The sequence below is a fragment of the Anas platyrhynchos genome, chromosome 2 (assembly GCF_047663525.1).
Source record: "Anas platyrhynchos isolate ZD024472 breed Pekin duck chromosome 2, IASCAAS_PekinDuck_T2T, whole genome shotgun sequence".
In the NCBI taxonomy this organism is placed as follows: Eukaryota; Metazoa; Chordata; class Aves; order Anseriformes; family Anatidae; genus Anas; species Anas platyrhynchos.
Genome location: NC_092588.1, coordinates 2265066 through 2292220, shown reverse-complemented (window position 1 = coordinate 2292220; position 27155 = coordinate 2265066). Strand labels below are relative to the sequence as shown.

General features: G+C 48.5%; 1 protein-coding gene across 2 annotated transcripts in view; it reads left to right on the top strand.

The window, feature by feature from the left end:
• ADGRB1 (adhesion G protein-coupled receptor B1) overlaps positions 1-27155 on the top strand; it is a 255147-nt gene that overhangs the window by 166658 nt on the left and 61334 nt on the right. The window contains exons 18-20 of one of the 2 annotated variants that reach the window (XM_072034260.1): positions 7447-7588; positions 24898-25001; positions 26148-26243. In XM_072034260.1, the coding sequence (XP_071890361.1) occupies positions 7447-7588; positions 24898-25001; positions 26148-26243 (342 nt within the window). The remainder of the gene's footprint in view (positions 1-7446; positions 7589-24897; positions 25002-26147; positions 26244-27155) is intronic. The other variant, XM_072034261.1, reaches the window with a different exon arrangement.

Here is a 27155-nt window from a genome sequence, read left to right as displayed (position 1 = left end):
GTTCTTTGTGAGTTTTAACATTGTTTATGTTAATTATGGCTTCAGACTGGATGCTGCATATGGGCTTTCTTCTTTTTATTTTTTTTTTCAAGGGCTAATTTGCAGATAGTAAGTAACCTTGTCCCCTGCAAAATGCTCCAATTCAGTTAGCCATGATTACAAATTCACAGCTGGGAAAAGGCTTTGCTTTTAACCTCCTTACGACTTTCTCTTCCTGTCCCTCCCTCCGCCTCACACAAAAAGAAAAGGACCTGGAGAAAATCTCCAATACCCCATGTCATCCATAGGTCCCGAGTCTCTTCTAAAATCCCCACTCTCTCCATTTGCCTTGTGTCAGTTCTGAAGTGAATTATTTGAAACCATCTATTATTAGGGACCTCTGAAAAAAAAAAAATATATATATATACATATATGTATATATTCCTACTCTGGTTTAATTTTCCTCGCACTAAGCAACTGGATCAATAGTAGGTTTCTTTCTTTTTCTTTTTTTTTTTTTTTTTAAGAATTTATTTAAAAATAGTCGCTAATCTGATTATTGATTCTTTCCTACTGGCAGAGAATTGTTTTGTTTAGTGCCAGGTCTGTGCTGTCAGGGTGGAGGTGAGAAAAAAGGCATCAGTGCCATGTAAAATTTGTAAGGAGGTCTCAGCAGCTGAAGATGAAATTAATGCCCTGGTCTATACCCCAGTGACCACACCATCCCCGTCTGTTGGGGTTTGTTTCCCAGAAGATGAAGAGCCCTTGGGTTCTACAAAAGCATTTAGGGTCATATTCATGGATGCAACTTAGGGGTCATTACAACGTCTCTTCCTTCAGTGGTAGGAGAAACTCAACTGTCATGGGCATGAAGGGGAAGTCAGACTTGTCATGGAGTTTAAATGAGGGATCTGTAAGTGACAGATATCTACCTATCTATCTATCTATCTATCTATCTATCTATCTATCTATCCATCTCTTTATCTCTTTATCTCTTTAACTATCTACCTATCTACCTACCTACTTATCTATACCTCCTGTTTTTTTTTTTCTTCTGGGCACTATGACATGGGATGGAAGAAGGACTGCTCCCACTTCTGATAAGAGTGGCTCTGGAAAGCTGCTTTTTGTTTGCTTTCAGTAAAGAAACTGGGAACCCAACCACAATCTGTACTCTTCGTTTATCGACTGAGGGTCAGCGTGGCTCAGTGGTTTGAGGAGTGACTGCTTATTTGAAGAAGCCCCATTAGCGCCCTCTTAACACAACTCCATCCCTTCACATCTTCTCTACGTGCCTCAGTTTCCTTATCAGTTAAATGAGGTTGACGACACTTGATTTTACATGGATGTCACCAAACTGGTGCAACACTTGAAATTCAGACTGGGTTTTTCTAGGAGGAGGGGTTGCACTCCAGCAAAGCCAGCCTGACTTGCTGGATGTATGTGATGTCTCACAGGGTTTTCAGTAGCATCGCTGAGAGCTCAGCCTGGCTTTCAGTCAGTGGATTGGTACAAGGCAAAATAATGTCTTCGATTACAGGATGACCCTGGTGAAACATTTTTGCAGCTTTTATCCAGTTCTTAGGAAGGCCTAAACTAACCAAAGCATTATTACTGCTTTGGCACTGATAGTGTCCAAAACTTCCTGAGAGTCTGACATGTTTTAGATTGATTTTTGCCCATCTTTAGCTCAATGTTTCATTTATTTTAGTGTTTACCTGTGTCATAAGAGACCTTTCACAACAGCTTTAGCAGCAGATCGAAGTTATATATAATCACTTTCTAACCTGCCTTCTTTTCCAAGAGGAGCAAACCCTTTCGTGTCCCTTGTTCTCGGGATCCATTCGCTTTGTAATCCAGCCCCGAGGTCCTGCAGAACCTCTGACTGTGCCACACTTGCTGCAGCAAAATGATTGTACATTTTTTTTTTTGTCCTGAGCTATTGTGCAGAGCCAGAGCGTTTGAAAGGCGCTCCGGGGCAGCCTTTGGCTGGAAATGAAAATTGCTTTTGGGAATCCCTCAAAAAGGATTAACTTTGACTTCATCTCTGGTTCTTCAAATTAATAATCAATCTGCCAGCTGGATCCACGCCAAGTGCTTGCATGACCTGCCTGGTTAGCAAGGGGGGGGCGGCCCATGTGAAGCCAGAAGTATCAGAGTCAGAGAATTACTGAGGTTGGAAGAAACCTCTGGAGATCCTTTATATTATATATGTCATAAATATATACCCTGTTTTTAAACCCCCTTCCTGATCCATGCCTCTTCCTACAACAAAGCCTCATCCTTTGTGCAAATTCCTATTCAGAAAAGCATTTCCATTTCAGAAAGTCCTTAAGCTCCTGTTTAAATCTACAAGACAGTGCTTAATTGCTTTTTCCCATCAAGTGCTCAAATAATGTTCATAGCCATGTTGTAACATATGGTGAAACATTTTCTCGTGGAACGTCGCTGGAATTACACCGGAGATAAATCTGACCACAGACATCAGAGACAGAACAAACTTGTCAGGTTTCCTGCTAACCCTCTCAGTACGTTTTTTTTTTTTTGTTTTTTTTTTTTTTTTTTATGCCAGTCTGGTTTGGGGATTTCTACAATTCCTCTTTGACTGGCTCGTAATCAGTCTGACTACACTGTTCTCTGATATTCTGCCCACGTTTTCCCTTTAGCACAGTTCCTCTTTCTTCCCTCTCCTCTTGAGACCGCCTGGAAATAATTCTGCTTCCTTATTCGTGTACCTGTATTCAATATTTGTGAATAACTCAAATCCTGCTCCTTTTCTTTGCTGCTGAGCTGTGAGCAGGGGTTTTCCGTTGTAAACCCAGTGTACTTTTCTGCAGAATCAATGGTTTTGCTGAGAAAATGAAGGCTCGGTGCTGACGTACAACAGAAACCTATACACAAACACACAATCTCCTTTAAGGACCAGTTTGTAACAATCCCAATTCCTCCTGCAGCTTTTAATCAGGTCCACGATGAAGGCATTTTTTCATGCAGCTGCAATATCCCCTCGAACAGATCCCACAAACAAGCTCTGTTTTACAAATTTCAGTGATTAAACCACTTAGGATTTGAAATCTGCTGTGAACCACGAGGCTTTTGCTAAGCTTTGCTGGCTGATCCTACACACCCTTGTCTGAGCAAAACTCGACCCCCATCCCACAAGAAGGCAATTCCTTCAGATGTGATCCCCTGGACTATGGACAGATCCCGTTAGATCTCTCTCAGAGGCATTAAATATGCCATGTGCAACAGATACTGCCAGACAGGCTCAAGCTTTTCATAGCCACAGCTGGGACACCCCAAAATCACACAGCTGGCATTACTCATGAGGTTTGGATACAGCTGTGAGTTTGAAGCCTTCCAGTTGCAACTCAATTCTGTATTTTTAGGAGCTTATTAGCAACCATGTGGACAAGAAATTTATTTTAAAATGAAGAAATACATGCTGAATCCAGAAGTGAGGCTGACGAAGGTTCAAAATATCCAAAGCATTATTCTGTCCTTCCAGATTAATCCTGTCCAAAGGATTGCAGGGCAAAGAGAACAGGTAATTAAACAGATTCATGAAGAGGAAGAGGAAAAAGGGAGATGAGTTCTACTTTTGAGTTTAAAACTAGTGGGATGTACATGCCCTTTTGGAGCAGCAGCCACTTGAATATCCTGAGCAGCTTAATTTTTTGCAATAATCAATTAACGAGGGCTGGATTTTCACTTTCTGCTAAACTGCATAGTTGATGAGATGATTTACCCCGAATTTCTGACTCAGCACCTCCCACAGCACCCATTGTTGGTGTGATTTATCGCAGCTTTTAAAGTGACAAAACCCGCGTGGCTTTGATCCAATTGATTTCTTTGAATCCGGTGGGATAAATAAGCAGGCAGCAGACCTGAGCAAAGTGTGGGTAGGATAAAATGGGTGTTTTTCTCTTTGTTGTCATTTTTGTTTGTTGTTTGGTTTCCTAGATATCACTATGTGCTCTCTCTGAGCACCTAGAAATGGGGATCAGAGCATGCCAAGTGTGGCTTTGGCTTTGGACTGACTTTATTCTGATATTGAGCTCACTGCTGTGCTCTCATTTTTTCTGCCACGAGAGAGTGAGACCGGGCACAGCACCTGGGGAGCGGTATTTGTTTCCTGATACCTTCCCTGGGGTTTCCCATTTTGGTAGGCTTTCTGATCTCTTTTTGTTTTCTTTTTTTATCCTTTCTTTTTATTTATTTTATTTATTTATTTATTTTATGAGGTTACTTTCACTGATGTGTGGCCCAGATCTGTCCTAGTCTACTCTGAGAGCTGGTAAATGAGTAAAGCTGAGCTTCAGGATTGAAAGTGATGTGAAGGCAATTGTGTCCACACGTTTCAAGAGAATCCAAATTGCTCGTGGCATGGGGTGTGGGTGCGTGTCAATACACACGTATCTGGTGTGGAAACGATAACTTCAAGGGTGTCTCTCTGTTGTGAAAGCCTTTTTAAAGAGAAAACGTTAAGGGTAATTAGAAGTCCTTTTTAAAATGCTTTCCAAGATAGCTGCAAAGCCATAAATGAAAAAGATGACCGCAGCACTAAAAAGCACACATGCAAAGAAAACAAACAAACAAAAAGAGCAAAGACAAGCCAATAACTACAAAACCAACAGCCTGGTTTAGAGAGAAAGTAAAAGCTGGTCTAGAGATATGGAGGAAGGACAAATTGATAGCAAGCAACACAAATTAAAAGCTTGAAACAGATAAAAAGAAAAAAAAAAGATGGAATAATTTCATTGTTCGGGATTGTTAATGTGAGTAAAAAGGAAAATTTAGTGTATGCTAAGAGAAAACGAATCCTAATGATATTGGTTTGTTACTGGCTTGGAACGACAGATTTATTTATAATAATGCAGAAATTTCAATAAACGTCTATATTCTGTAATTGGAAGAGAGCCTGGCTACTTAATCTGCAGCCCTAGCTAATGAAATACTTTTCATTACAGCAGCTGCTAGAAAACATGCTATACATCATCTAATAAAGCCGGGAGTTTTTAAGAGAGACAAGTCTGAGCAATTTTGCATGCGAGGGCTTGGAAGGAGCAGGCTAGGGCTAATTGGGGGTCATTGCTCTTCTGCGAGAGAAGAGGGGAAGTTCTCCAAGTCCGGAAAGAGGCATGCGTCCTTGCCCCAGAGCCGCTAGGCTCACATCTGTCGTAGGCGCAATAACCCCATGGGATGCAGGATCCTACAACAAGGGGCTTGTGGGTAACATCCTGATTATAATTGAATAATAGCACGCTCATTAAAGCTGAGAAATTAATAGCAATCAACTTACGGAAAGGAGATTTTGTCAAGCTAAATGAACACTTTGTATGGCGATACACAACTGGTTGAGAGAGTTTAAGCATTTGTCATTATTTACACACACCGCAAATGAGGCGTTTGTCTAGGTGGCAGTGCAGAAACAGAACAAGTGACTGGCGTTGTGGTTCGTGGAAATAGGGCCAGCACATCTGGGGGAGAGCTCAGGAGCCGTATTCCCTTGGAGGTTGGCTGTGGATCCCTCAGTGCCTTCAAGATGGGAGCTGGTGAATTGGTGACAGTTCCTGGAAGGGAGCGGGGAATGCTGCCAGGTCGGGGTCAGAATGATAGGGTCGGGATGTGGATGGACAAGCAGTAAGGTTGGGACATGGGTGGATGGACACGCAGTAGGGTTGCGACATGGATGGACAAGCAGTAGGGTCGGGACATGATTGGACAAGAAGTAGGGTTGGGGCACTTTAAAAGCTTTGCACAGGTGCCAGAAAAACTGTTTTGGGTTGTGCATTGCTCAGACCTCCTACAAGTAAACTACATTTGACTTTTTCTTTTTTTTTATTTCTTGTTGTTTTTTTTTTCTTCAATCCTCAAAGTGCGTTGGTTGCTGTTAGGATGTTGGTGCCCAGCCCTTTCTCCCTGCTTCCAGGGATGTTGAAGGAGGCAGAAGGAGGCTCGGGCCCATTGCACGAGGAAGGGTTTGACGTGTGTTTGGAGCCCAGTCCTACAAAAACTTCTTAGCAGCTCCCGACAGGTTTGCTGGACTCAGTGGCCTGAGGTCCGGGCCATCTGTGAGCTACCTCAGGCTGCTGAGCAGCTCGGCTCCATCTGGAGCTGCCTTCAGCTCGCTGCTGACATTCTTGCCCCTGTCCCCTCCTCTGAGGACATGGAGAGGGGACATCTCACCCCATGCTGCCCCGGTGAGGGCGTGTGGCCCTTCTGCTCTGCCTCCGTGAACCGCAATGGGTTCCTGGGTTGTCTGCAGGGATCCTGACCTTCTCACCCTACATAAAAAGCAGGGACAGTGTCCTCTCAGTGGCTCCCCGTCCGCTGAAAGCCCTACTGGGTGCCACTGCAAGGAGCTCCCGGCACCCCTTTCCCAGACTCTACAGCCAGGGAGGGAGGTTTTGGGGTCACATTGTGGGGGTGGTGTGTGGGGAAGGGGTGTGCTCCCCTGGGGAATTCGCTGGGGCGATTTGGGGTGAGGGGGCTGTATATGGGGTGGGATGGGAATATGGGGGGAGTGAAGGGTGTAAGGGGTGTGGGATGGGGCTATAGGGTTACGTGACTACATGGGATATAGGGTTAGGGAGGTATATATGGAGTGTGTAGGACAGGGTCAGGGTCAGGACCAGGACCAGGCTGAGGGCCAGGATCAGGGTCAGGACCAGGTCCTGAACCAGGATTAGGCCCAGGTCCAGGCCCAGGATCAAGACCAGTACCAGGATCGAGGTCAGAACTAGGACCAGGTCCAGGACCACACCTAGGACCAGGTCGATGACCAGAATCAGGTCAAGGACCAAGTCCACAACCAAGATTAGGGTCAGGATCAGGACCAGAACCAAGCTGAGGACCAGGTCCAGAAGCAGGATTACTGTCAGGATCAGGACCAGTAGTAGGGGCAAAACCAGGTCCAAGACCAATATTAGGGTCAGGACCAAGACCAGGTCCAGGGTCAGAACCAGGACTGAGGACCAGGATCAGGACCAGAAACAGGATCAGAAACGAGGTCCAGGTCCAGAAGCAGGATTAGTATCAGGATCAGGACCGGCACCAGGCTAGGACCAAGTCCCAAACCAGGACCAGAACCAGGGGCAGGACCAGAACCAGGGTCAGGATCAGATCCAGGGTCAGGACCAGGTTAAGGGCCAGGTCCAGAACCAAGCTTAGGGTCAGCATCCGGACCAGAACCAGGTTGAAGACCGGGTCCAGAACGAAGCTTAGGGTCAGGATCCGGACCACAACCAGGTCAAGGACCAGGCTCAACACCACCTCGAGGACCTGGCCCAGCACCCCGCTGAGTCCCACACCCATCCCCATCCCCGAGGAGGACGAGGAGGGAGAAGGGGCGAGCCTGAGGGGACCGCTGCCGCCCCCGGGCGCCATGCCCCCCGCCGCCCTCCCTGACGGCCTCTCTCCCTCTCTCTCTCCGCCGCCCCGTCCTTTTCCTTCCCCTCCCTCCAGCAGAGCCTCCGCCTCCGCCTCCCCGCCCGGCGCCTGGTCCTGGCGCGGCTGCCGAACGGTCCCGCTCGACGCCTCCCGGACCAAATGCCTGTGTGACAGGCTCGCCGCCTTCGCCATCTTAGCCCAGCTCAACCCCGACATGGTGAGTACCGGCCCGGGGGGGGGTGGTACGGGGCGGAGGGGGGGGTTAAATAAAAGGATGGGGAGGGTCCGGGAGCGATGGAGCTGGAAGGGAGGGGAGCGGGGACGGACCCCAGCCCTGCCGCGGTCGCTGCCGGCATCGGCATCTCCGGGGCTTTGCGGTCCCCCAGAGATGGTGCGGGTCGGGTGCCGGCGTGGGGAGGGGGCGGCGGGGGGGGGACACACGCTGGGGGTGCTGCGGCGGCGGTGTCGCCTTCCTCCCCTTCCTTCCCTTCCTTTCCTTCCTCTCCATCCTCCCCTTCTTCCCCTTTACTCCTCTTCCTCCCCATCCTCCTCTTCTTCCCCTTTACTCCTCTTCCTCCCCATCCTCCCCTTCCTCCCTTTTACTCCCCTTCGTCCCCATCCTCCCCCTTCGTCCCCATCCTCCCCTTCCACCTCTTCCTCTCCGTCCTCCCCTTCTTCCCCTTTACTCCTCTTGCTTCCCTTCCTCTCTTTACTCTTCTTCCTCCCCTTCCACCCTTTCCTCCCCATCCTCCCTTTACTTCTCGCCCTCCCATTCCTCCCCTTTTGCCCCTTTACTCCCTTTCTTCCCCTTTATTCCCCTTCCTTCCCATCCACCCCTTCCTCCTCATCCTCCTCTTCCTTCCAGTCCTCCTCTTTACTCCTCATCCTCCTCTTTACTCCTCATCCTCTCCTTTACTCCCCTTCATCCCCTTTACTCCCCTTCTTCCTCTTTCCTCCCTTTCCTCCCCATTCTCCCCTTCTTCCTCTTCCTCCCCTTACTCCCGGTCCTCCCTTTACTCCTCTTCCTCCCCATCCTCCCTTTCCTCCCATTACTTCTCATCCCGCCCTTCCTTCTCTTCCTCCCCTTCCTCCCTTTACTCCCCATCCTCCCTTTACTCCCCTTCCTCCCCACCCTCCTCATCCTCCCCACACCTCCTGCTCTGTTCAAAGCCAACGCTGCTGAATCGTGTGCTTGTTGCTGTTGGGGGGCACAACCCCCACCGAGCATCTTCCTCCCGTGGTCCCCCCCCACTCCATCTTCCCACGTGTCACATTTAAGGGAATCACCCCTCTGCATCTCACCACATCCCTTTCCCAAATTCCGGGTCCTTCTCTCTTTTTTTTTTTTTTTTTTTTTTTTTTTTTGGGTTGTGGTCCCACAGCAGGAATTACGGGGGTTTGCAGGTGCTGGGGGGGGTGTGTGCGTGTTCGGGGGGGGTCCGTGAAGTTTCACCCGCTGCCGGCACAGCGCAGCCGGTGCCGCTTCTATGCCGGAGCCTCTGGAGAAGTGTGAGATTCCTCGAAATGCTCGTGGGGCGCCGGCACCCCAAATCAGCTGCCAGGGCACCCAGGGCGATGTCAGGGTGGCTGCCCTCTGCTACCTTGCACTTTGAGTATTTATTTATTTATTTATTTTAAGTAGTTCATCCCCTTTTTGGACACTTTCCCGGGTTCGTGGAGCGAGGCTCCCCCCCCCCCTCCCTTCCCTCCCCTCCACCTCCCTCTTCTCCATCTGCCTGGGCGCTGGGACTTACGGGGCCCTTGCAATTATTTACTAATTATGCCTTGCTTGTTAAACGCCGGGCTTAATTCGGCGAAAGGGGAGGGGAGAGGAAGAAAGGCAGGGTGATGGTGGTAAAGGGGAGGGGAGGGGGGGGGATCACATTTTCCAAGATGAAGGTTCGGTTTATTATTAGAAACACTAATGTATTTGGTCCACTAGTTACCATGGAAACAACATCTGCACTGAAGTGGTTTTAAAGACACAGTGTTGGTTGTGTTTGCCCGGGCCCCGTGCAGGCCCAGCCACTCCAACCGGGGCTCCAAAGCTGCTCTCGGGGTCCTCTTGTGCGAGGCACTGAGCTTTGGATTGCAGCAGAGATGCTCTGGTCGAAGGTAGGAGCAGCTCATCCCTGCGTGGAAGGGACCTGGAAAGAGTTGGTTGCATCGGTGCTGGTGTCCCCGCAGCCTTTTTCTGCTTTGGGTAGCTTTTTTGGTGTCTTCTGGCTGTGTGAAACCAAGTGCAGAAGGGAGGTGATGTGTTGGGTTGGTGCTTTCCAGGAATGGTCCCCAAATTTTCTTGGGGCAGCCAAGCTGAGCCCAGGGCAGCCAGCTGGGACCCTCTTCCCACAGCTCCTAGCTCTGTGTTATCACAGCAGCAAGGCTTCAGCCTTCATCCCAATCTTCCAGCACCCCAGCTGCTGGCTCTGCACCTTGTGATGCCCACAGGGATGATGGATGGAGGAACCTCATCCCACGCAGTGAGGGCTCCGTGCTTTCATTGCAAACGACCCGGTCCCACCAACGTTCAGGGAGAGTTTGGGTCCTAACTGAATCATAATTTCTTCTGTAGGAATACTTTTAAGGCAGGGCCAGCCCAGGTGTGCAGCTGAGTTTCTGGGGAAGTTTTTTTCTGGGGATCTTTCTCCTGGAGTTGAGCAGAGGACCAGGCAGTGTGGGAAAGGAGGCTGTGGCTTGGCTAAAGGAGGAATTTCTCCAACAGAGGACTAACTTTATGCTCTCACAAGGTGCTTGCTGCTTATTAACCAAGCAGCTAGGAAAGGGAAAAGGTTAATTTGATGTAGCTAAATACTACTACTCCCTCAGCTCTCGGTGTTTAGGTATCACAAGGTTGATGTAAGCTCTTTGCCATCTGTACGAGTATTTTTGCATCTGAGAGTGGACTTGGCTGCAGGAGGATGTTGCTTCCTTCCCCCATTCATGTTTTATTGCATCTGCAGCTAACATCTCTGCAGGTCCTATGGGGTTTAGGCCTTAAATTGTTTCTTCCATCCTCTTTCCAACTCCTCTAGTTGCTGGTTGGGTTGCAGTCTCACAACTCATTATTCCCAGCCTGGAGTCAACTCAGGAGAATCAGAGTGAGTCCTTTGGCCACGCTGGGGGGAAGGTTGGGACCTGGCTACCTCCTGATCCCTCCGAAGGGTTTGTTGGTGCTCTGGAGGATTGCTCACCCATGTCCTCATGGTACCACCCTCGTTTTTTTTAACCAAGTGTCTTTGTGATCAAGCCCGTGCTGCTTGCCTTTCCCAGAGGTGGCATCTCGTCAGCGGTGGCGTCTGAGGTGCTGACATTTATAGTGCAGTTTTTCATGTGCCTTGGGAACTCTCTGGACAAGAAGCTCCGTCCTCCTGTGTCAGGAAGATTATTTATTGCGATAAATCTCCCTTCTGGAGTCTTTGGCCCTGGCAGGTTGAAATATTTGTAACCCTGGTACGGGCACAGCTTTTATTTTTGCAGTGAGGATGGAATTGGGAAGGTCTGGGGGGACAAGTGTTGCTGCCCAGGTGGGCGATTTGGTCTTTCCTAGGACAGGGTTTCCCTGAGTGTTACTTTTGAGGCAGGGAAAGGAAGAAGTTTTCCTTGATTTCAGTGGAGCTGTGGGCTGGGAGTGCTGGTTTCAGAGTCAGTTTTGGAAACAGACATCCTTAAACTGAGATGGAGCTGTTCAGACCCAGCCCAGAAGCTAGAGTTTGAGTTCAACTCCTCCTCTGGGTCTGATTTCTGATGGTCCCTGCTACTTGCAGCAGCCAGAGGCTGCCTCTGGCACTGCTTTGGCTGGATTGCTGTCATTAAACAACAAACCTCTTCAGTTGAGGAACACAGATGGGATTTGGGGTCTGTCTTTTCATTTTGGTTTTACCCCATACCCAGCTTGGTAGGGGAATGGTAGGGCCAAAAAGAAATGACACAGTCCTGCATTCAAACTTTACAAACTATGGTCAGTCGGATTAAGAGTCTTGTGGTGGTGTTTTTCAATATTTCCTGGCTTTCCTGGCAATTTGTTGGTGATGGGAAGGGAAGAGAGCAGGAGCCTGAGGATTTGTAGGGCAGCTTTTCTCTCTTTGGCTGTCTTCTCTGAGTTTGACTCGTGTTGTTTGACTCATGTTGTCTCTTCTGCCTACCAGCTCACGATCTTTAAAGTCAAGTAAGTTTTAAAGCTTGGCTCCTAGAGTAGTAGGAGGGCACAAATACAGCTCTCTGCCCTCTCCTCCCCTCCTTTCTCCCAGCCTGGTCTGCAGAGGCTGGTCACCTCTGCCCTCATTTCTAGGGCTAGCAAAGGTGGAAAGGTGCTGGTGGCAAAAACTTGCATGGCTGCTGACTTTGGTGTGTCCATGTTGAATTATTGGAGAAAAAATTATTTACCAACATGCAAACAATTAGTTGGAAGGTCCGAGCAGCACCCTTGGGGTTTTGTGGGGTGTGTTGGAGCAGGCTGGATGGCAGAACTGACTTGGAGGTATGCTGGCGAGGTGGGAAAGTGTAAGGGGTGAGATCCCATCCCAGGTTGCTGCAGTCCAAAAAGGAGAGGCTTTGTTCCCTGTTAGCTCCAGTTGGCATGAAGGCAAGACACCTTTCAGGGTACATACACGAGGGGACAACAAGTCCCGAGCTCCTCTCTCAATTCGCAATATTTAGTTTTGTTTGTTTGTTTTTTATTTATTTACTGAAAGCATCCCGATGCTGTCTGTGCAGCAGAGGAGAAAAAAATCCTTTTTACCCTGGGGAAATAACAATGCATGGTGAGGAGCCTCTCAGTGCACATCTCAGCCAGGTCAGGATGGCTGCTCAGAATGGGCTGACAGCACTTCTGATGGAAAATTAGGGCAGCGTTTCCCTTAGCTAAGGCCGGAGCACTTTATTTAGAGATTAGTATTGTAATATGAATATTTTACTGTTGTTTAGCACCTGAGATTTGGAGTTTGGATAGGAATGAAACCTTCTGTGTGCCTTGAGGACAGCCAGTGCTCAACTTCCCATTTTTTTTCCAGGGTTGTAATGAATAAATGCTGCTTCTCGTGTGATGTTAATGCTTTGATTTAAAAGTTGGACTTTTCTCTCAAAGGGAAGTTCTTGCTTTTGCTAGGCTTGAATCCTTAAGGTGCCGAACCGCTGCCAGTTTTCACAGGGGGTGAAGGGTTTGTTCGGGTGTGCTGGCTGAGCCACGGGGCTGGGAGCTGTTCCCGTGCCTGCAGATGAGATGATGACCTTGGGCTAATCACTTCACTGCTTTCCGCTTCCTCTCCCCCAGCTGCAGCACGCTGGCAGGTGCCATCCCAGCCTCGGTGCCCTCAGCCCGTGGGGTGCCACCGAAAGGTCCCAGCGCTGCCCTGTCCCTGGCGGAGCAGCAGCAACCTCTGCTCACTCATTAGCCAGGACAAGCACTGCCGAGCTGTGAGCTTTTGGGTTTTCGAGCTCCAAATCCCCCATTTTTGCCCTGTCCTTTAAGGGATGTTGCTGCACTTGGACTGTCTCTTGGGAGCTAATTGCACCAAGATCTCCAACTGGAAACATTTGCTGAGATTTCCTGAGGATTCATGCTGTTACCACTGGATCTCCCCATCCAGACATGGAGAGGGCAAAAAGGTGATGGGAGATCCTGCTGGGGCTCCTGCCCGACTTGGGACAACTTTGTGCTGACTCTGGGGAAGGTTTTGGTGTTTTCTCAGGGGGATCTTTCCTCTGGATCTGTGGAAGCCTGGAGGAGCAAGCCGGGCTTCTGCAGGTCACAGGCTCCATGCTGCTCTTTCCCTTGCTCTGCAAAGAAATTCACTAAAATCGGGAGTTTGGCCACATGTTTTTTAGCATGGAGTGGACAGAGCGTGAACCAGCTGGCTTTTCCCCTCCCACTCTCCCATAATACAACCAGGAAATAGGATGTGATGCCCTTCGATAGGCAAATGGGCCGACCCACTGTCTAGCAAGAGGGAAAGCATTATTTTTCAAGTGTGGCCTCATAACAGAGGGGCTCGTTTCTGATCCAAATGGGTTTGTGACCCCCCACCGTGGAGTGTTTGCTTTGTCATTGCTGCCTTGAAGCCCATCGGCACCCATGGCAGAGTGAATTTGGGCGAACCCGAGTGAGTTTGGAGAGGATCTGGAGTCAGAGGGCATGTGATTTTTGTGGGGTTTTCAGGGGAAGGGGAACAGGGAGCGGAGCAGTGCTGGGTTTGCTGTTTTGTGGGGAGAGGTGGCTGGGGATTGCCATTGCTGCAGAGCGTGCAGATAATTTGGGAATCCACAAATAAGGCAGCAAATGCGAGTGAGGAGACGGAGACGAGGGTTATAGGAAATCCCTCTCGGTGCAGCGCTTCTAGGAGAGACAACAGCGGAATATATTAGGAGAAGACAGGTAGCACACAAAGTAATAATGGGAGGATTTGGCTCAGCATAATAAGCAGTCCTCCCCGCATCCCACCTCCTTCGCGGCTGTCTGCGCATTTGGCTGTCTGTCGATCCGCCGAGCAGTTCGGGAGATCTTCGCAGCCGACGGCTTCCCTCTGCCGAGTTTCCACTCCACGCTTGTGGATTCGCTCGGCTCTCGAGCTCGAAACTCCGGGAGGTGGGATTGCAGCAGCAGCAGCGGCGGCGGTGGCGGGGCTGCAGCTCTCCAGAGCCAGAAGAGCTCCGCACAGCCCTGGCAGGGACTCTTCTGCAGGCGAATGCTGCTGCATCACCCTGTGTCTCTTCATCTGAAGGGGACGTGGGAGAGGAACATGATCGAGTGGCAGCGAGCTTAAAACACTGGGGGATTCACTGCTTCAGCGTGAGTAACACTGAGCCCGATTCACCCTTTGGTGCACAAGCGAGACCGGCGCCGGCGTTTGCTGGGTGACCCCAGGAGCAGGGCTGAGGTTAGTCCCTCGTCTTCAGCTGAAATTAAAGGCTTCCCGTCTGCACCTGGGGCGCTGTGTGTCCAGCAGCTCCAGAGGGGGTTGGTGCTTATTCCGAGCCCACGGTGGTTAATGGCTGGGTGCCACGAAGGCGGTGTGACAGCTGCCCTACTACCCAGCCACGGCTTACTGCTCCGGTACAGGAGGTGTGGATTTAAGCCAGGACACCGGGCTCTTCCCAATTCTCACTTTTCCATTTCCTAAGGGCATGAAAAGCAGCTCTCCAGCTCAGCCTCTGCTGATTTGAGCCGTGAAGGGCCAAAAATGTGTGCAGAGGGGGGTGAGCGTTGTCTCTCGGGGATGCTCCGCGTTGGAGCAGGAGCGGTGCGATGCATGAGTGTGGCAGGGTGTGTGTGTGCCTGGGGATGGTGCCAGGCATGCTACCTGCATGCTGGTGGCATGGGGAGCCCTGCGAGAGGCTTAGAGTTGTCCCTTTAGGTTAAAATACCAAGGGGAATTGGGGAAATAGCCTAATGGATGGAAGGTAGCTGAGGACTGGTCTCAAGTGGTGGTGATGGTTTAATTCAGGAGCAAGGGAACAGCCAAGCACCGTGAGCCTCCATCAGTGGGGTTTGGTTGGACAGGTTGGGGATAGTTCTGGGGGAAATGAGCTTATTGTGTCTTTTCTCACCTTTTTGCCTGTAGTTTGTAAACCAGCTCACCTGCTTGTCTGCTTCTTGTTGTGCGAGCGGGAGAAGCGTGGCAGAGGTGCGGTGGGTTGCCAGGAGGTGGAGGCACACAACGGAGGCAGATGGGGAGGCTGGAACGGGTGAGGAGATGTATTTGGAGAAGTCAAAGGGTTTGCCTATGGTTGGACAAAGCTGCTTGCCTGCTATAACTCTTGTCTTGACATTATTTCATACTTATCATGAGTTATTTGGACCGCCGTGCCACCAGGAGGCTTAGCTACGGAGCACGACTTCAACGAGCTGCCCGGTGCTGAGCGGGCCAGAAAAACCATCCCAAAGCTCCCTGCTCCCAAAAAACCACCCCGATCCCAAAGTGCTTCTAGCTGAAATGCAAAAGGAAAGGCAACACGTGGCTGCAGGCAGGCGTGGGGGCACGTGTGAGCAGCGCGAGGGCATTAGTCACTGCAGGGAGTCGTGGCACATCTGCTGCCGGCAGGAGCTTTCTGTAGGCACTGCACCCGCCAGGCTTTTAGGGAGAATTAAACACAGAGCCCTGGGTGGCTTTCTAGGTGTGTTTTTGCGGGGGGAGCTTCTCCCATAGCAGAGGACGGCGTGGGAGACAGCACAAAGGTGCTCGGTTGAAAATGGTAACGAGTGGGTGATGGAGGCAGGTCTCATGGGCCCAGCAGGGGTGGGAGCCAGCACGTTCATCAGCGATCATCTTCCCTTGCAAAGCCCTTCCAAGGCTAATCACACCATGTTTGGAGCCCCAAAAAGAGCTGGCTGAACTGTTGTGCCTTTTTCCTACTTTTCTTACTCACCACACACACATCTTCATAGCGCTTTTTCGCCTGGAAAAGCCTTTTTTAGGTAATTTTGACAAGCTGCTTCACCACTGAGCCCTGCTGTGCCCTGCCTAAAGGCTTAGGTTGCCCTTGAACTGCCATGCGGTGAGACATGGAAATTAAGTCGTTATTATTATTTTGCAACAAACGTCTGCTCATCTAAGCTAAAATTGAATCCGTTTCCAACAGGCTCATGCTTTAATACTTTCGCTGTCCATGGACAGCTGAGTGGACAAATTCCCTGGCAAGACTTTGTCAGTAAGGCAATCTTCACGTGGAAATGGTCAATACGCACAGAAAACAAATGTCAGGCTGTTAAAAATGAGTACACGAGCTTGAAACTCCTCTCTGAAAGTTAAGGTGGTCTAAGTGGGAAGCTGGCATGATGTTGTACATGGTGATGGTTGGTCAAAACAAAGTCTCCAGCTAGAGGGCTCGCCAGCTACCTGCCCTATCAACCAGAGGGATGTGTAGAATACATCCCATAAATCCACGGAAGCAAAGTGACTTCGCTCTTTTCCCATAAGTAAGCCAGTGCTTTCATTTTTCATGACAAATTGCTCTTTCTGCTCTTTTAGATATGTCAGTCGTGTCAGGCCTTTCCCGGGTGGGGAATATCCCGCTGCTGGGGTTGGTTTGGTTGTGTTTATAACAAGTTGATGGAGATTATATCAAATTGGTGTAAATCCAGGCTGTTATGGTTTTACTTCCCTGTCACTCAGCTGAGGACGAGAAGAGTGGCAGGGCCAGAAGCTGACCCCTAGATCCCTGCTTTGACAGCACTACACTGTGCAGAGGGAGCTGGCACCAGCAGCCCCCAGTAACCACCCAGTATCACACTAGGTGGGGGAAATCATGTCCGATCCCATGGGTTCTTCCGATTGTAGCTGGCAGAAAGCTGTCACTGTCACCACAACGGCATCTGTGTGACGCCCACAAATCCCATCAGCTGCTAAATAGCTGAAATCCTTTCCTATCCTCTTCAGAGGCAAACTCCAGCCAATTCACTCCCGAAAGCCTATGAGGATTGATAGCGAGCTGGAAACATCTTTTGCTTCAAGGTTTTGGGTTCAACCCTAGCTCAGGTCAGGAGCCACTGCCAGTGGAGGGACCTTCAGGGGCTGAACGGTAAGAGATGAGTCCTTGCAGGAGAAAAATCATGTCTGGAAGCAGAAATTAAGGGAACTTCCAGACACCTTTCTCCTTTGGCTGGGCTGTCCCCAGGGCAGGGTGAGCATCGCCCGCTCTGCTGGGAGAGCCGCAGCTCTGGCATGGCTCGCCAGCACGATGCTGAGAGAGTACAACAAACAGCGGGCTGTTTTGGAGTAATTTGGTGAAACGCCGTCACCTGGCACGGAACCAAAACCCTGCTTAAATCAGGATAAACACAGTCTGGATTCCCCCCTCGTTTTCCATTCCCAGTCTGCCATGGCGTTATTTTTTCCTCCTTTTTTTTTTTTTTTAGCCGTGTGTAAATCTCGCCCTGTTTTCCCGCGAGGGGCTGAGCACTGCGGCTCTGAAGTTAGCAGAGCTGAGAACGCACGTGTGAAAGCAGACCGAGCTGGGTAACGCAGGGATGAGCTTGCAAATCTTTTATAGATTTTATTGGAGCTGGTTGTCTGCTGTGTAGTACAGAGAAGGGGTGATCCCAAGAAGAGAGGAGCAGCGAAGGAGGCTCATTTTTAATGTCATTAGACTCAGCCTGTATGTCCATACTGTAAAATAATACCAGTAAGAATATTATTATTATTATTAATAATAATAATAATATCAAAACCAAGTCTAGCACTGCCCTGTAATTGTCCCCACTGCTTTTGTCCCTGTGCCAAATCGCAGTGCCCAGGGGACGGCACAGTCCATGGATGTTCCATTTGAAGGTACGGACAAAAACCCCTCTATTTTGAAGCTTGAGCTGGTAGAGCATCAGCTTTACCACATCACTTTATCTCAGGGCAGCAGAATGGTCCTGGGCTTTCTTATTTTCTACAGCAGACCTGGTGAGGTAGGGTTTGCTGCTCAGTGCAGCGCATTTGCTAGTAGTATTGCACAGCCTGGTTGAAGTTCTCTTCTGCTTCGGGTGTCTCAGCAGGAAAGAGGGCCCATAGAGGGCTAGACTGCTTTGGTTATTACCAGCTTTACTATGGAAAATGGTTCTTTTTTTCTTCCATCATGTAAAAAAAGATTTAAAAGGAAGGGCTTGGGCAGAGCAAGTCTTGCCATGCACATAAAAAGCAGAGATTTAAAGAACAGGTACTCTGGATGGCCAGCTAAGAAACAGTTAAAGCAAAAGCTGTCTGCTCTCTCTCCTTCCTACCTCCCAACGTTGCTATTGCACAGCAGAGAATGAGATGCTCGTGCTTGATTGTCCTGACGTAGCTCTGGGAACCCCCTAAGGCTCACATCTAAAATCCAAGCTGAGCTGAGCTCTGGCAGACGGAGCACTGTTATTCCCTTCCATTTCCAGAGGGGGACAAAACAGGCCCCTGAGAAGTTAAGGACAGTGGTTTTAGTCAAAAGCAGGTTGGTTGAGTGGGGTTCTTCATGTTAAAACAAGCATGATCCAGCCCTCTTTGATGTCCCAAACTTCAAGTTTGGGAGCTGGGAATGAAATCAGGTCCTTCACGGAGCTGCAGCAAGGCGCCTTGCTGTGCTGACCACTGGCAGGTAGATAACACCGCCGTTACATCCTGTAATTCCCCACCAGACTGAAGGAAATGATTATATCGTTCCTACTAACCACTCCTCCACCCCGAGAGCTTCCTCTAGGCTGTTTGAAAGGCAGATTGCCCTGTTGTGTCTTGGGAGCAGACTCAGTACTGAGTGGAGTTAGCAGTTGTTAATAAATAGTAGCACATTAAGGTGTCTCTCCGGGTGATTTTCCTGGACTGTAATTACAGAGAATTGCCCGTTAGACTGGCCGAATTGCATAAAAGGAGCCCTCAGCTCTGCAGATACGCTCCCGATAACGGGGGCCTATTAGCTTTGACATGAGAAGATGGTGGATGTGATATGAAGGAAGCAAAACGAGGTACGAATCCTCCAGACAGCTCTTGCAATGACATGGGCTGAACCAGGGAGGATGCCGAGAACGAAGTTGCAAATAATTTGGTTATTGATGACATCACTGAGGGATTTTCATGCAGGGATCTCAAAGCCCTGCTCAGAAACTGGAAAATAGTTTCACGCCTCCTCACTGCTCCTGTTTTGAGTTAGGTGAACCCTGTAGGGCTGCTGATAATGCTGAGCCCCCCAAAAAGCTCCTTTCCCAGGTGATTTGAGCCCACCTTCACTAAATCCTTGCTCCTGCCTCTATTTTGGGGTCCACCAAAAAGAGTCTGTGTCCTGTTCTTCCTCTCTCCCCATCCCCAGTAGGATCAGTATTAGTGCATGAATTTTCTCCTGGGGCAACACAGGCTGAAATGTCTGAGGGGCAGAGTAGGCCCACAACAACTAGTGCAAAAAATACTGCTTCCAGGAGGTAAAAACTGAGCTTTCCCATGAGCAGCTCGATCTGTATCTTTAATTTCACTGTGGTCCTCAGCAGCTGGTGTGCCCCACTGCAGTTGGGTGGCTGGATGTCAGTGCTGTTTCGGTTGAGCACTGTGTGATGGTCAAGAGAGTATGAGTAGCACTTTCTTGTGCTGTATGATGGGGTATGAACAGGCAAGGGCAAAGCTCTTCTTGGCTCTGCAGAGTCCTCAGAGGGGGGCACATGGCTGAGCTGGGTCAAGAGCCCACTGCAGACTCAGGTGAAGGTTTCATAGCATCACTCATTGTCAAAGTCCTTAAAAGTACTATACATTGCCCTGGAAGAATCCAAGAACCATAGAATGGCTCGGGTTGGAAGGAACCTTAAAGATCATCTAATTCCAACCCCCCTGCCATGGGCAGGAACATCTCCCACCAGACCTGGTACTTCACCAACCCCCTTAAATATACCTATATATACACGTATAGGTACATACAGGCACCCCTATATTTTTGGAATGAGGAAATTATTTGGAAAGGGAGCCTTAAAGTGAAATTGAATGAAGGTCAGGTACAAAAGGAGCTAGTTGCTGTCTACCAGGTGAGCTTCTGCACCTAACCATGTGTGCCTTGGTGCCTGGAATGGGGCAGATCCCAGTTCACAGCCCATGAATTAAAGTTTCCTTTTTACCTGCAGCTGGTTGGGAGCCTGGGTGTGAGCATTGCTTGGCTGGTGGGCAGCAGGAGCTGGAGACAGCACCAGAGATGCATTGCTTTATACCTTCCTCGTAGCTTTACACCTGCTTTTGTTGCCTGCATGCTGCCAGGAGAACCCAAAGAGCCGGAGCCTGAATGAAAAACCCAGAATCTAAGTGGGGATAAAAACATTTTCAGGATTTTTTTTCACCGATGACAAGAGTGCATCCCCCTCCTGGTCATTCACCCCTCCTAGGTTGTTTTCTTACAGCACTGACATACACCCCCTTGTTCAGAAAGCACTTCGCTTTCATGAGTACTGGTAAAAGCAGTATTTTCCAGCAATTTTACCACCTCTTTGATAGCTCGCTGCTTTGAAAAGAGTTGTCCGACCAGCAACAAAATCAATAGAAAGTGGCTTTAAAAACTGCTGGGGAACTGAGAAAAGCCTTTAGTCTGTTGGCACAGTGAAGAGGTTTCCGAGCAGTTTTTGGAGTGCAGCATGCCATCGGGTCCAGTCTGTTCATAGAAGAGTTGAACGAGTCTCACTGCTCATGACTTGAGAGGGAGAAGTTGGTCTTGTGAAGAGGAAGGTGAAGGGCACTCTGCTCACAGCCTCTGGGTACCATGGCAAAATTCATGAAACTGAGCTCCTCTGGCTTGTGCCTGATTATATAGCAAGGAAAAAGAGCCACAAGCTATAGCCTGTAAGATTAATGCGGGGTATTAGGAAAAAATGTTTCCCTGGAAGAGTGGCACAGTCTTGGCATGGTCAACAGAAGTGTGCTGGGGCTTTCGGTCTTTGAGGGTTTCCCAGCATCATCTAGACAAAGCCAGCCTCACCCAATGTTAGTCTGAGTCCTGCTCCAAGCAATAAGTTGGATTAGATACCTCCAGATGTCCCTTGCAAGCAGTACTTCTGTAATTCTCTTATTTCATGAGGCTTTCATGTAAAATGTGCAAGAAGTCAGGCTCGAGGCAACCATTCTGAGCAGCAAAACACATCTGCAAAAATAAAGCCCCAAACTCCATTCTCACATGTCTGCAGCTGATTTGGAAGAAAAACAAATGGTTTATTTTTTTCAGTGATTTTATTAGTAGGCTGTTGTGCCTGTAAAGATTTCGTTCAGCCTTGCTCGGTATCAAAGATGGGAAAAGCGAAAAGAACAGCTTGCTTGTAAGGTCTCAGGCAAACAGCATGGCATTAAGAAATACCATTTTTGACTTTGTTCTAATTGGAGCCTCTTTGACCCTGGAGCCAGGGCAGGGTAATGGAACAGGCACAGCTCAGATGAAGTCACTTTTCATGGTGTTATGCAGAAACTAAGAGATGGAAAGGGAGACATGGAGAGAATGCAAACAGGGGAGAGCCAGGGAGAAGCAGTGAGAGCGAGAAGAAAAGGCAGGAATGTTTCATGGAAAATGGCCAAAGTAAGGGGAAAAGGAAGACAAAGGAGAGAAGGTTAAAATAAATAAATAAAATGACAAGGAGAAATGAAGAGAAGGAAAGGGAAGAGAAGATGGAAGCCAAGGGAAATTGTCAAGAAGAGGAGCGTCCTTGTGCCCTGCTAGGCAGGGTGATGCTGTAGCCGGGCAGCCAGCAGCCCTGGGCAGTGGTGCTCATTATTTCCATCCTCGCTGATGTCATTGATTGCTCCTCTCCTCCCTTGTCATGCCTGATGACAGGACGGTGGCCCTTGCGACTCATAACCACCAGCTCTGTCTTGCTGTGCCCAGGCAAAGGTCTTCCTTCAGCCCACAGGGGGCATAGTCCCACCTGCATTTTGGGAGGCTCCCCAAGGCCACCGGCAGCAGACAGGGGATGGAGAAGAGGCAGAGATGGGCCACTTGGTGCCATCTACAGCCCAGGCAGGACAAGATGACACCCCATTCCTTGCCTGGCCTTCTCAAGGAACCAAATTCCCTCTTGGCTTCAGTGTCGGGGAGCTCTTGTAGAGCACCTTGCTGTCATTTTGGTGGTATTGCTATTTCCTTTTAAACCAATCTTTTGGTTTCCCCTCTTCCTCCTCCGAAGAAATTTTTCCTTGCTTGCCTCAGATCCTCCAGCATCCAACCACCTTCTGTCAGGGGATTTAATTAGTCAGGAGAAATAAAACAAACAATGCTTCATTTGCCAAAGGGAAGGAGTGTAGGAGGGGGAAAGAAAGATGGGGAAGACAGAAAAACCTTCATAACGAAAAAAAAAAAAGAAAAAAAAAAAAAGCAGGATCCTAAGCTACATGGGCCTGAGCCTTTAGAACCTACTTTTCTCCAAAAAGTGTGTTCCTGCTCTTATTGCAGCCAGTATTTTTTATAATTACCCATTGTTGTGATGCCAACAGGGCCGGACCAACCATCCCTGGTCTGTGGGGAGAAGGGATGAGGGTCATGGCATCTCCTTGGGAAGAGTCCCTCTGGTGCCTGGGGGTCTTATGGATAAAAGGATAAATTGGCAAAAGGATAAAGAAAGGAGAATATTGGGGTCTTCTAGAGGGAGGAAGACACCAGCTATTACCAACCAGCCCGACTTCCAATTGGGGAAAGAACCTGAGGTTTTTGGGGCTGGAGGAAGTCGGAGAGGATGTGGAAAAGAATTAGGGTTATTGAGTTGTGAATATGGGGACAAAGTCTGCTCATTGTTAAAATCCAAACTCTTTTTCTTGTGGTGCTCTCAGATTGCTTAGAAATGAGTTATCTGTTGAGTTTTTTTGCTTTAATGGAGCTCCTCCCTGACTTTTATCCAGTTGCCCATGAAAAGCCAGTGAAACAAGACCTACTTAAATCAAATGTCACAATCAATGCTCATCCCAGGCCACTGGTCGTGTGATGTGAACTCGTGTTGCTGAAAGGGAGGGGCAGGGAGAGGAAAGGGGTTGGGAGGGAGCTTGAGCAGAGCCCAGTCCATGTCTGAAGAGCTCTTCCCATTTTTTGCAGTCCTATATCTTTGAGGCAGGGCTGGGCTTCTGCAGGGCGAAACAAGGTAGAGGTGGCATAGAGAGAAGCTGTGGCTTTGTGCTAGGGATTGCATTTCTCTCCCATATCCTGACTAAATCACAGACTTCAGTTCCCAAAGAAGGTCCCTTCCACACATCAATTTGTAAGGAGCAGGACACAATGTTTCAGCACTCGAACCATCTGGAAGGTGTCTACTTTCAACTTTTTTGATGGAAAATAAGTGGAAGCATTCATATTTTCATTGAGATGTCTTTCTCTCAGTGTTTAGCTAATTCTCAAAAACCCTGCTTCTAACTTTCCACAAATATTTGGCAGGAGTAAATTCCCACAGTGGGAATAGAGTCCCAGCAGTCGATGGTAAAAATCTCAGCGATCCAAATCATAGTGATCCAAATAAGAGGAAAACTCAGTATGTGAACTGAAGCCTTTTCAGGAAGCTCTAGGTGGGAGAAGATGCAGGTCCTTGCTGGATGGACTGGGGAGGTTCTGCGCCATGTTCTTGCTGTTCATGCACAATTGCTCATAATTAGAGGGATTAAGGCATTGTCTTACATCCAATCCCATAATTTCAGCCAACTGAATTAGGCTCAGCATCCAGAACCTCGGTCTGTATCCAATAGCAGTTGATTCAGAGAGTCCCAAGCCTCCCATTTCTCAAAGGAAGCTCAGCGAGGCTGTACGGTCCTGGTAAGGTGATGTTTCAGGGCTAAGAGGATCAGTGGGGTGTGAATATTGCAGAGAGGTAGCATCACACTTGGCTTCCAGTCTGCAGTCATCTGTACCCCATCAGCTCTAAGTGAAAATCCTGCAACCAGCCCGTACTCCTTTGGGTACACATGCCCAGCTGGGCATTCAAACTTCTGAATTCATCACTCAGTTTTGCCTCAGATCCCTTAAGCTCTTGTGCCAGCCTTCCCATAGCTCCCATGGGTTTCACCAGCAGGGTGCTGAAAGCTTTGTTCCTCATTAATTCCCCCCAGCGAGATGCAAAATGCAAGAGGTGGCCTTAAGTGAAATAAGCAAGTGAGGAAGATCTTCTCAAACCCTTCAAACCGCTGGGATAATTTAGCTCGGATCCCAATCCTTTGCTATGTCAGAAACCATCTCATCTCCCTGGCCATAGTAATAGGGCTTGGTACGGAGCCAATCTTGTTTGTGCTCCCACACCTCTGCAAAACGCTTCACTTAGAGGGTCCCGTGCTGCATGGTGGGGCTCTGTTCTTCCACCTCCATGCCAGCAGAGATCACTAGTGTGGAGATGAGAAATGTGCCAGGGGTTCAGAGAACTAGGTTAGGAGAATTACAGCACCTGTATATTTGTTTTTGATGTTGCAAGGACTGATGGCAGCAGATCCTTTGTGTTCAGACAGAGAAGGAGAACTGTTGCACAGCAGCATTTTCAGAAGTCCCCTGCACACTAAGAGATGCCTGGTAGTGTAAGGGTGGTGAAGTGATGGATGGTGTGACTGGATGCTGGGTCTCTGGGGGGAGTAGACAGCGTGTTTTTCCTTTCCTTTCCTCCTCTCCTCCCTTGCCAGATGGATGTTTGTAGTCAGTGGAAGATTTTCACCTTCTTTTCATCCTCCAAGCTTCAGCATCAGCCGTTCCCAGAAGAGCTCATTTGTAATCGTTCGAGTGTGGGCAGTGCCTCCTGCTTCTGCCTCATTAATTATCTTTGCACTGGATACAAAGGGCCCAATCCTCCTCTTGTAACCTGTGCTTTTACACCCCTCCCTGGCTACAGATATCAGATGTCACTCCAGACTTAACATCGGTGCATGTGGGAGCAGAATTGGGTTTAAACAAAGGTTGGGTCACCCAAAAATAGATCCCGGTCCTCTCTCCTCTTTATTTGTGTAGGTAATGCAATGTGAAGGTCAGGTGAGTTGCAGACAATTAGGAGGAAAGTCCTTGCTGTGAAATCGAGCTGTTAGCATCTTCTCAGCATCTTTTTTTTTTAATTATTTTTATTCATTTATTTTTATTAGTTTTTGTTTTAATGTCTTACTTTCTCTCTTTCAGAACATGGAAAAGGTGCTGGTCCCTTCTGTCACGTTAATTGTAGGCTGTGGAGTATCTTCGCTGACACTTTTGCTGTTGATTATCATTTATGTCTCTGTTTGGAGGTATGGCTTTCATTCTCTTCTTCTCTTCTTGTTGGGGAAAGTAACTGTCTCTTGACCTACAAGGATCCTGGAGGTTTTTCTGTCCTGTTTTGGGTGCCTGGTGACTGAGGAAGAGCCCCTTTGTAATGAGTGGGTCCAGCAAAAAGTCATCACGGTGGCTTAGTTGGCATCACTCTTTGCTTTTCGTGCCAGAGAAATTAGCACAGTGAAATGAGTGCCACGACCCCATGTAGTCTCACTGTTCATTTTCAAAAGCTGTGTGCTGTTTCTGATGCCTTTATACACCCCAGGAAACCTCGTTTGCAGAGAGGTGGACACATGCTGCCTCCTGGCAAACAGGTTGCTTCAAGGCATCGTGGACTGGTCTTTGGTACCACCAAAACATCCATGATCCGTTACGAAAAAGTCTGGTCTGAAGAACTGACAGCACTTTTCAGGAGCTTAAGGATGTTAAATCTAGCAGGCTAAATAATTCTCCAATCTCGTAGTTATGTTCTGCCTTTAGCTTCAGCTGGGATTCCTCACTACATCCCATTTCAGGGAGCTCCTGTACACCTATAAGCAGGTCAGGTGCAACCTTAAATTGCATCGATTATAGAGGCTGGCTTGATTTTGTGGTTGAGATGTATCAAACAAAGGTCCACGTTGGCCCATGCCCCTGTAAGATACGTGCTGGTGGACTCTTGCGAGCACAAGAACCCAAGATTTGCATAGATTCTCCCCATGCACTGCATCACACAAGGGCTGAGCTTATTATGGAGACCCTTGCCTTTCCCAAACTATCATGTTGAGAGCTTCTTGACTCTAAAATAAACAAAATAAGGAAAATGAGAACCAGGTGAGCACCCCCAAAATTGAAATGGAGTGGCTACAGGGAATACACTGCTTGTGACCCTTTGTGAGAAGGGATTAGTCCGAGGCTCTTACCTTGTCCAATGACACCTCTAAGTAGGGAGGAAAGGGTCAATTCATGTTCACATTATGAACTGAGGTAACTTTTTCTACCCGTTGTTAGAGGAAAGAGAGAAGGGAGTAAAAAATGAGCAAAAAATGCACCTTTTTGTTAATACTGTGACAGTGCATAGTGGCTGGTTAATTATGGTGAGTGCTCTGAGCTGAAGACTGATCATGATAACGTTTATCTAGAACTCAGGTTTTTCCGTGCCTGGGGTATCATTGGATCTGCTCAAGTCCTTGTCCTCTCCTGCTTTTCCTCAGGCTGGGCAGCACTGGGCAGCGCTGGTAGGTGACTTACTGGTGTCACTGGTGTCAGGATCAAGTGGAAAGTTAGGAGAGAGGAGTGAAGAGCAGGTGTTGGTGCCTCACCCTCTCTTTCCTCTTAGAACTGAGTTCAGGATCTGAAACCTAAGTTCAGACATGAGGTTGAATCAGTTTGGAGCATGATGGAGTCATTTCGAGTAACACGCTATGTTTTCTTCCAGGAGCCTGCCCCTCAATATTTACTGTTATTGAGGCCAGGAAAGTTAATTGCCTTCCCTTTTTAATATCTAATTGCAGCCTTGGCGTTATACCCATGCCCAAAATGATCAAGTTCAGCACGAACGGGGGGACATGTTTATGGGGGGGCTTGAAAGGGCATTTCTGATTTAGCAAGGGATGGACGTGCATTTCCAAGTGATCCTGAGACCAGATATATCTTGATTAAAGGGCTCTCTATCCTCAGTCTCTTTGTGTAAATATTTGTAAAGCATGATCAAGTGATCTCTAAAATTTCTCTTTGGTGCGCTGAGTTTGTTTCATTTCTTATCTGTAGATCATGTTTTCATGTTCTCTAAACTTCACAGCATTCCCGTGGCTGAGCCCTGAGCACTCTGTGTGTCCTTTTTATTTTAGGCATAGCTGCTGGACATGAATGTGCTGTTCTAATAATGGTCTCAGGAACATCATATCCAACATTCTCCTGGCTTTCACTTCATTTTGCCCTAGATGTTAGACAGTCTGCCAGACAACAGCTGGGGGATTGCTTAGAAGTGGGATTGTCAGTATTACTCCAGCTGCTAAAATACGGCAGATGTATCAAAGCAGTCTTATTTTATTCTGTGCAGGGGAGAAAATCCTCGTGCCCTGTCTGCTTGGTCTTCTGTGGAGTGTAGTCAGCAGAGCTCAGCTCTTCTGGGGAGCTTTGGCCAGGAA